Source organism: Pteropus alecto, unplaced genomic scaffold (assembly GCF_000325575.1).
Source record: "Pteropus alecto unplaced genomic scaffold, ASM32557v1 scaffold23, whole genome shotgun sequence".
NCBI classification, from domain to species: domain Eukaryota; kingdom Metazoa; phylum Chordata; class Mammalia; order Chiroptera; family Pteropodidae; genus Pteropus; species Pteropus alecto.
The window spans coordinates 5,683,795-5,693,976 of record NW_006435837.1 but is presented as its reverse complement, the minus strand read 5'-3'; the positions used below and the strand labels follow the sequence as shown (position 1 = coordinate 5,693,976).

General features: G+C 43.6%; 1 protein-coding gene across 1 annotated transcript in view; it reads left to right on the top strand.

Moving 5' to 3' along the window:
* REPS2 (RALBP1 associated Eps domain containing 2) overlaps positions 1 to 10,182 on the top strand; it is a 133,669-nt gene that overhangs the window by 104,550 nt on the left and 18,937 nt on the right. Inside the window, exons 15-16 of the mRNA XM_025046608.1 lie at positions 5,987 to 6,070; positions 7,157 to 7,302. Coding sequence (XP_024902376.1) covers positions 5,987 to 6,070; positions 7,157 to 7,302 — 230 coding nt within the window. The remainder of the gene's footprint in view (positions 1 to 5,986; positions 6,071 to 7,156; positions 7,303 to 10,182) is intronic.

Here is a 10,182-nt window from a genome sequence, read left to right as displayed (position 1 = left end):
AGAGGGAGGAGGGAGAGAGGGAAGAAAGGAGTGAGGAGGAGGGAAGAGAGCCCTTTTTTTTGGCAGGCAGAAACGCCATCCTCACCCTGCTTTATGGTCTTGGCCAAGGTGAGAGGGGGAGGGGTGTATAGCAGAGGCCCCTGGAGTCGGATCTGCCAACCACTGTGGAGAATGCGCCTCTCGAAGGACTGGGTGTGGAACATGGCATTTGGCAATTAAGTCAAATGGAGTATTTTTCCTTTGTTCCTCTAAATCCAATCCATAGTTCATTGTTTCCCGAAGTGTATTCCACAGAACGTTAGTTCTGCCGAATGTTAATAGGAGTTCCATGAGAGGGAGGTGAAGCTAAATAAGTTTGAAAACTGCTGGGTTAAGCAAAGGCACAGTGGCTTCCTTTACCTCACAGGATTTCAGAGTATGTGACGTGCTATGTGCTATGAATTTCTAAGAGGAGGATAGACTATGTAGTGTTTCTTAAGTGTATTTATAATTCTTTTTCCCCTCTAGGCCAGGGGCCGGCAAATTATGACCCATGCACCAAATCTATCCCACCATTTGTTTTTCTAAATAAAGTTTATCGGAGCACAACCATGCTCATTCATTGTGTTGTCTGTGCTGCTTTAGCACTCAACGGCAGGGTTGCAGAGTTGCACATGAAGACCTGGAGACCAAGAGATCGAATGGCCTGGACAATTGAAAATATTTATTATCTGGCCCCTTACAGAAAAAGTTCACCAATCCCTGCTCTAGAGAACCCATGGAACTGATGTTACCTGGACCCCTTATTTGATGGGTGGTTGTAGCACTGCTTTGTGATGAATCTGCTTGAATTTTACTCAGCGACTATGCTGCCACATTTCTTTCCTCTCACTTTAAACTATTTTCTCTCAATCATTTACCCATTGTCTAAGATCAAAACCTAGATTCCATGGGCCATTGTTCTTTTAATTCACTTACCACATTCCACCAATCTCCAGGGATGTATACAGTCTCCAATCCAAATAGCTCTCAAATCTGCCTATCCCCACTCCCACCAGACTGATTTAAAAGACCATCATCTCTTCTCTTGTTTTAGTCTTTAGTCTTTTAATTGAGTTCCCTTCCCCCAGTGCGGGTTGCTTCCATTCCATTTTACTCACTGGATCCAGACTAATCTATCTAAAATACAAATCTTGTCAGATCACTTCCCTACTTAAAATTCTTCAGGGTGCCCTGTGGCCCTCAGGCTAAGTTTGAAATCCTGAACAGGCATGTGTCTGCCAGTGTATAGTCAGGAAAACAGAAATTGCTCTAGGTATTTCACACTGTAAGAGATTTCATTCAAGAGATTTGGTACTTAAACAAAAAGAATTAGATGTGCTAGAGGAAAGAAGATGAGGGAAGGCCACCACTATCAGGTTTGCTGCAATTTTCTGAGAGTTAAGGCATTTCAAGAACTGAAGGAAACAGCTGAAGATGCTCAGGCTATCTGCAGCACATAAGCAGTGATTTGCGGGGAAATGCTGAGGCCACTACAAGACCTTCTGACTGCTGAAACCCATGCTTTTCTGCCCACAGCTGCCAGAGGAGGAATAACATGGCTTTTCTTTCACCTCGGTTTCATGTGCGTGACTCTCAGTGGCAACAAGGAACTCTGTTGAAAGGAGATTCTATAAATGTAGTTCCCAGGCTTCTACCCCATGCAGTGTAGGAAAGAGCATAGAAGCAAGAAACAGTGCTGAGTGGCTAACACACGACCCAGGGCGATGATCTGTAGGATCATGTATGATCCATTCCATTGCCCTTCTCCAGCCTCAGCTCTCCCATTCTTCACTTATTCCACCCTACTAGACCCCAAATTCCAGACATACTAGAGTGGTTTTTTTAGAGACCTAAAATAATTAACATTTGTTATCTCATAGTTTCTGTGGGTTCGAGATTCAAGAACAACTAACTAATCTGGGTGGTTCCGGCTCAGGGTCTTTTGTTCGGCTGCAGTCAAGATGTCGGTCAGGGCTATAGTCATCTAAAGGCTCAACTGGGGCTGGAGGGTCCACTTCTAAGATGTTTTCCCCACATGGCCATTGGCAGGAGGCCTCCCTTCCTTTGTCCATGGGCTCCTTGGTAGGACTGCTTGAGTGTCCTCATGGTGTGGCAGCTGGCTTCCCCCAGAACAAGCGATCTGAGAGAGAGACCAAGGAGGAGCATCCTAAAGTGCTTTACTCCTCACTTTGCCTGGTGTCTCTGTCCTGTTCCCTAGAAGCAGAACCTGAGATGAGGATTCTTGGAAAATGACGCATCAAATGAATGAAATAGATGTCTGTATAATTGAATAACTGAATAAATTCTTCTGGCAGAGAATCAAAATGCTAGCCTCCCAGGGCCTACATCCATTTCTGGGGAGCCAGCTGATTAGGAGCCACGTGGTCCCATCAACCATGGGAATAGGCAAAGCCCCAGAGCAGCCTCCTCCATCCTGGGTGGCAGCACCTTCCAAGTTCACGTGACCTATTCAGACTTTTTGTTACAAAATTAGCATGAAAATATATTTCTCCTTTGTAGGTAGAGTATTAATATTAAAATATGAGATACATATTTTTAAAGGAACTTTAGCTCGAGTTTCAATGAGCTCTTGGCTAAAAGTACATTTTTTCTGGCTTGCCACATCCTGCCTGGGTACATGTTACACATGGAGCCATGAGGGAGGGAGTGCCATTTGCAATATTGTAGTCTAAACATTTGTTTCTTTCACAAGATTCAGGCCTTGGATTTCCGTTCAGACAACCCAAACTTTTGGATGAGGGAATATTGTCCATATTGATAGCAGAGTTGTTCCCCCGCCCTTCTCTAATACATAGAGGCAAAAGGGAGCCTCCGAGGCCCCCCTGCTTTTATGGGTTATCATCCTCCCCACATCGTTAACTTAGAAGAGTCTGAAGAAAAGCAAAGAAATCGCCCTGGTTTGTTCTGCTTTCCGGCTGCTGAATCTAATGTAAGCCTCATACCATTTTCATGAAGGAAAGTGAAATTGTTTATTGGGAAGAAAGGCTTTTGCATGTCTAAATCTCATTTTTTTTTTAAACCACATAGCTAGTTTTCTTTCCCCATTTCTCTTCCTGGGATAATTTCTGGCTCCAGTGAGGTTCTGCCTTTCCAGGACCTTCCTGATTCCTACATTCCAGACCCCTCACAAGATTCACTCCTCTGAACATTCAACTAACCAACCCATTTAGAATCAGTCGTGGAGCAGTAGAAAGGTGGTGGGGAGGTCTTGAGTTTCTTTGTAAGGAGATTGATGTTTACATCCAGCCTGACATAACAATAAGGAGTTGTTTGCTACTAGTCATAGAGCTAGAAAACCCAGGCCCTTGGATGCTGTTTCAGGAAGGTAAATTTATAAACGAAAAAAAATTTAGATATGTCTCACTCTGCTTCCTTCTCCTTCTCAACCCTCAGCTTATTGTTGTTTGTGTTTTTACAGATAAGTTTAAGAGAAAGTGAAGGCAATGACAAAGGCCCTCTCCTACTTTTGCTGTGCTCTGGATCCTCATTTTTGTTGAAAAGAGGACCCAATTTATCTTCTCTCTTAATATTTCCACAAGAAGACTTTACTCATCTCCCCAGGAAAGGGAGCATTAAGGCAAATGATTCTATCTGCCTGACGATAGAGGGGAGGCGACCTATTGAAAGGCAGGGCGACTATCACTTTTCTCTCTGCCTGACTAGTGGGTCATGCGATGCACACCTATGGTCCCTGCAAGGGGCTGCCATTTAAACTTGGGGTCAGAACACAGGTGTTCCAAGCAATAGATAATTGTGTGGAAGGAAAGAAGGGGCCTTGGGTCCAAGTTGCAATTCTTTACCACAGTTCATGGGAAGCCTTGCATTTGGGGGTTTATTGGGCTCTTGGCCATTAATAAAAATGACACTAGGCTGGCACATCTTGAAGTAAGACACCATTTGTCAGAACCCCCAGGGAGATGGGTCTGTGTCACCCAGACTCCCGACAGCGAATGGCTCCTGGATGGCTTCACTGAGATGTTTCCCATATGCCAAAAAAGTGAGCTCCCCCTCACACATCCTTCTCCCTTGCTTCCCATCCTGGGTGTTGGCCTCCGTGTTCTTGTGGTATCCCAGACTGACATTCTGGGTGTCAGAGCATAGGAGGCCCTTCGAGCCTTCTTTTTCAGCATCCCCATGCAGTGCCCCTGTGGTCAGCTGCACCTTGCTTATCACTCAGGTCTCAGGTGGGATATTACCTCCTGAGTCTTTGCTGACCCGCAAGCCTGGGTGTTCCTGGAGCCCCCACACATCCCCACCATTGTCTTAATTGCACTGAAGCATAGTTGCCCGATCATTTCTCTGCCTCTCCCACTAGACTTCAGGGTCCTTGTAAGCAAGGCCTGGGGCTTGTTCATCCTTGATTAATACCAGTGCAGGCATAGGGCATGCCTGCAGTAGCTGGTCAAATATTTTTGGCCCAAGAGTACTTGAGACTGTAGAGCATAGTGGTCACAATGCTTTCAGACCTGAGGCCTGAGTTCAGACCCTGCTATTTGTGTGATCTTAGGGTGGGTTCCTTTACTTCTTGATCCTCAATTTTTTCACTGATAAGATGGGGACAGTAATTACTTTCTAGGCTGTGATAATGAAATGCAGTATTCCACGCAAAAACGCCTAGGGCGATGTGTGACACACAGTGTTCTGTGTTTCATAGTATATGATGATGATGATGATGATGATGATTGATGATGATGCAGATGCAATTATCCTTAATGGAAAGGAGAAGGCACTGAGAAAAAGTTGTAAGGAGAAATCAGGCATGTTGAGTGCCTGCACAGCAGGTGGGGAGTTGGTTGGGAACCGAGGTTTCTAGCCAGGGCAGTGAAAATTTAGGAGCAGATGGGATTACTCTGGGAGAGAATAAGCAGGGAGGGAAAAATGGGTCAGGGGAACTGAAGACAGAACCTTGAGGAATCGTACATCTGAGGGTTAAGAGGAGTCAACAGGAAAGAATCATAAGCAGGAGACTGCATAGCTCATCTGATGCCAGGGGTCAGAGTTTTAAAAGGTAGGCAAGGGCACTGTGTTGGGCAGAAGGTCTAGAGAAGACTAGGAGAGCCAGCTAGAATCTGCTAAGTGGGAGAGCAGTAGTTCCCTTGGGGAAAAGCCTTTTCAGCAGAGTCAGGAAGAAAGGCCACATTCACAAGAGGTTAGAGATGGCCGGGTCAGTCTGGTTCTTGTATTATGTGTGTTTCTATAATGCAGATTCATTTGTGGGTAAATAGAGGACCGATGTCGGTATCACATGGAAATCGCGTTGGTTCACAAAGCATGTTAATGTTTTGTATCACTGGTTGATAGCAGAGTACTGTAGCACAGCTGAATGTAGCCACTTCTAGGAGTACGGGGAGGCCTGGCACCCTGTCTTCCTGAGTCTTGCGCTGGGCTGTTTGGCGCCTGCTCTGTGTGGAAGGGCCTCGGGGGCGGTCCTCGCCTGTCTTTGTGAATGTTCACTCAGCAGCTGCGACCCCCCATTCACCCTTTCCATCATGCTTAACCCCCCACCTTATTTAAGGTGAAGAGTCATGTCTACTGGAGTGTTTCTTTACTAGGAATTTAATATGTATTTTTTAATTCAGTGATTTTTGGTATGATTATTGTTTTTGTTAGTGCTTGGGGTTAAATTTTTAATTTCTTTCCCAACCCTGCTTCTCCAGTAAACCTTGTTGTTTTTAGTTTGAGCTTACGAAGCGTTAGTTTTTAGCAATATGTATATCCACTTATAGATGACATCACCTGACTCCTTTTCTTAAAGTTGAACAATGCCGGGAGGATCAGGGTCTATGGAAGGCTTTCTCAAGGATCAGCAGACCTGCTCATGCTTGGCTGCAACTTGGTCTAAGTCAGGTTTCCCTGTAGTGACTATTTTCCTACATGTTCTTCATTATGTTTTTGGGTGGTTATCGTTTTGCATTTTTATCCTCTCTCTGATCTTTTGCTGCAGTCTGAACAAGCATCTGAGGCTGAGTTACATCCGCAGCTGAACAGAGCCCCGTCACAAGCTGCAGAGAGTAGTCCAACAAAGAAGGTATGGCCAGCACGAGGGTGCCACAATCACGGCATCACGAGCCCGCCCCTGGGCTTTTTGCCTCTGTTAGCGCATCTACTGTTTTAAGGTTTTCATGTCCTGACATAAATGTTAATGACCCAGATTTTCTAGAATTTGGGTTCTTTGTGGAGATGGGTCCTGATGGTTCCTGGGCTGGACCTTGATGTTGCTGACAGTCTGTACGTACTTCCCTCTTCAACCTCCCAACTAAATATGGCGACCTTGCTTTTGTCAAGATCAAAGAGTGCGATGGAGAAGGGCAGATGTCTTTAGCAGAATCTGGCACACTGCTAATCTTCTAGGAGCACCTCTTGGGGGTGTGGTAGTACCCCTACCTATGTCTTTGTGCTGTGGTCTCCTCTGCATCCCAGCATCTTCACCTCAGCCCACCTGTGTCACTGAGTCATTTACTCAGTATGCACCACTCACTCACTGTCCTGTCCTCTCATCTTCTCACCCTCTTCTTGTCCTTCCCCATTTTCTGAGGCCCTTCTCTCATGACAGAGAGCAGGCCCTGGGCTTGGGAAAACAGATGAGGCAGGGGCCTCTGTCTCCTTCAAGGAGGCCAGCTGTCTCCTTCCAGAAGACACTGTGACCCTTGAGCTTGTCTTCATGTAGGAATTGGGGGGAGGAGAATGCTGAGCATTATGACTAAGACTGTTAGAGAACTTATAACTAATTCAAAAAGCCCCAAAATGAGGCAAGAGCGAATTTTGTCTTCAGTTAGAAAAGGCTCCATGGTGTGAGGCGCACACAGCATTTTAAAAAGAAAAGAAAGGAAGAAGGGTAAGCAATTAGACTCTGATTCCTGTGTCCTTCCAGGTGACAAAAAGAGGTAGTATGCTGCAAGCATGAAAAAAAGAAGAAAGGCCATTGGAATCTGATGTCTGTGTCCCTCCCATTCTTACCGAGCCACGAATCAGCCACATATCCTCACGTGTGGAGTTGGGACACAGCCCAAGCCTGACCTGGGGAATGGCCTGAGAGAAACATACGGCATTGGCATGAGTTGGGGAGCATTTAACTTTTTAACTTTCTGTTTTTGTTTTTTTTCTTAATCTGCAGGACATAACATATTCTCAGCCCCCATCAAAGCCCATCCGTAGGAAATTACGACCTGAAAATCAAGCTACAGAAAACCAAGAGCCTTCTACCACCATTGGTGGGCCAGCTTCTGTAACAACCATGAAGCCCCATCCAACAGTTCAGAAGTAAGTAGGACAGACAAGTGTGAGCAGGGTTGGAGACTGTTTCAAATCTCTGTATGTATATAAGTGGAGATATGTTTACATTTACACTCACACCCATAAAAACTTGTGATTTTATGGTTGTTTTCTTAACTTACTCATCTCTGTGATAGGATTACAGTTTCCCAGTCACATAGAAATAGGTTTTCTAAGCTACAAGACTTATCCTGACCCAAGGGACAAGCAAAGACAAGGACAAGGCTGTGATGTGTTTCGGTTTGGTTTGATTTCCTTTTTTTTCCCCTCCATCCTCTTCCTCTGCTTCCTATTCCTCTTCCTTGTGCTGGCCTACATTTTCCTGGGAGGAAGACAGTAATACAAATGGCAGTTTTCCTTCTTTGCCTGTCTTACTTCGTGTTCCCCTGGGGCAGCTGGTTAGCTTCACGACCCTCAGACTCAACTTTCAGTAGATGTGGCATGTGATTAAAAAGTTTTTTAAATTAATTTTTAATTATAATTGACATACAGTATTAGTTTCAGGTGTACAACATAGTGATTCAACATTTATATTCCTTACAAGGTGATCACCGCGAAAAGTGTAGTACCTATCGGTCATCGTACATTGTTATTACGATGTTATTGCCTATTCTCTGTGCTGTACTCTACATCCCAATGATACTTTTAATCCCCATGAAGAGTTTCTGTTGTCAATCATCTCAGCAGAGAATGGTCACCTGCAGAGCGTGCAACATATCTGTCTAACCAGCTGTAAACAGACATTGGAGAGAGGGCAGGGGCCCCTGTGCACGTGGCCAGGGACTGAGAGAACAATGCTCTGGACAAGCCATCTTTCTCTAGAAGGCTTTGGCTTTAAGGAGAGCTGTCACTTGCCTCAGTTTCCTTACCATGAAATTGAGCAAGATTTTAAAGGCAAAAACCTGCTGTGCATGACTTCAAGTGAGCCCGAGTGGTCACTAATGTATATGCTCAAGATATGTCACGACACTGCTCTAGAGGCCTTGTAGATCTCCATACCGCTTACACTGTGATGGAAAGAAAAGCAACAGGTTCTGTGGGCGCAACTCGCCTTTGAAGCCAAAGCCCCATTCTGGATCTATGCAGCACTCTTCTCCAGAGGCTGGTTATGGTTTTCATTTTTCTCAATGGACAGTTCTCTAATGCTGTCAGTGCATAAAGGAAGTACATTTTTGTCCTTAATGGTCACTGAGAGCTTTGACTGTCTTCCAGCCACCCCCATGCTTAGGGGATGAATGTCTGTCAGGGACAAAGATGGCTAAACTCTTCATGTTCTACTCAAGCTTTCCACTTTAATCTCTGCTTCACATTAATATGCGTTAGTTAGTGGTGGCTACAGTATCCTCCAAAATGAATCGGCAGGGCAGCTGGTGGAGTTCACGCACAGATTTTTTTCATTTTCTTCATCTATTTTTTAAACAGCTTTATGAATATATGAGTCACAGAGCATATAATTCACTCCTTTAAGCATACAATTCATTGCTTTTTAGTATATTCACAAAGTCGTGCAACCATCAATCGCCATGGTCTCAGTTTCAAACATTTTCATCACCCCAAAAACAAATTCCATGTCCATTAGCAGTCACTTTCCATTCCTCCCCTCACCCAAGCTCCAGGCAACTGCTAATCTACCTTCTGTCTTTATAGATTTTTCTGTTCTAGCAATTTCATGTAAATGGAATCATATATGTGGTCTTTTGTGACTGGCTTCTTTCATTTAGCATAATATTTTCATGGTTCATCCATGTTATAGTGTGAATCAGAACTTAGTTCTTTTTCATTGCTAAATAATGTTTCGTTGTATGGATGGACCACATTTTATTCATCCATTCATCCAGATGGCCGTTCGGGTTTCTACTTTTCAGTTATTAATAATAATACTGCTATACTCTGTGTGTGCAAGTTTTTTCATGGACTTAGGTTTTCATTTGTCTTGGGTATATATACCTAGGAGTGGAATTGCTGGATCATAAGCTAAGTCTATGTTTTACAGTTTGAGGACCTGCCAAACTGTTTTCCACAGTGGCTGCAGCATTTTACAATCCTGCCAGTAATGTGTGAGAGTTCTAATTTCTCCTCTTCCTTGTCAACACTTGTTATTACCTGGTTTTTAAAATTATAGCTATCCTAGTGTGTGCGAAGTGGTATCTCACTGTGTTTTTGATTTACATTTTCCTAATGACTAATGAGCATCTTTTCATGAGCTTATTGGCCATTTGTAAATCTTCTTTGGAGAAATGTCTATTCAGATTCTTTGCCCATTTTTACTTGGATTATTTATTTTCGAGTTACGAGTTCTTTACATATTCTGGATACAAGTCCTTTATCAGATATATGATTTGCAGTTATTTTCTTCCTTTATGCAGGTTGTCTTTTCATTTTCTTGATGGTATCACTTATAGCAAAAAAAATTTTTTTAATTTGATGAAGTCCAATTTAATTTTTTCTTTTGTCACTTGTGCTTTTGGTGTCATATATAGGAAACCATTGCCTAACCCAAGTTCATGAAGATTTGTTCTTTTGTTTGCTTCTAAAAGTTTTAGGTCTTAGATTGAAGTCTATGGTCAATTTTGAGTTTATTTTTGTGAATAGTATGAGGAATGGCTCCAACTTCATTCTTTTGCATATGGATATCCAGTTGTCCCAGCACCATTTGTTGAAAGAGATATTTTATCTGCCTGTTCAGTGACTGTCCCTCACCATGGTACTCTCTCACTAGTTAAGTAACCACATGGTGTCAGGTTGAGGGACTAGCACTCACCAGCAACACAAATTGTACCATAAATGGCCAGGATTTAAGCTTTGGGGTCAGGGAACTTCATACAACTTATTTTAGTTCCCAGTTTACTTTGGAGTGATAAGAAGTGA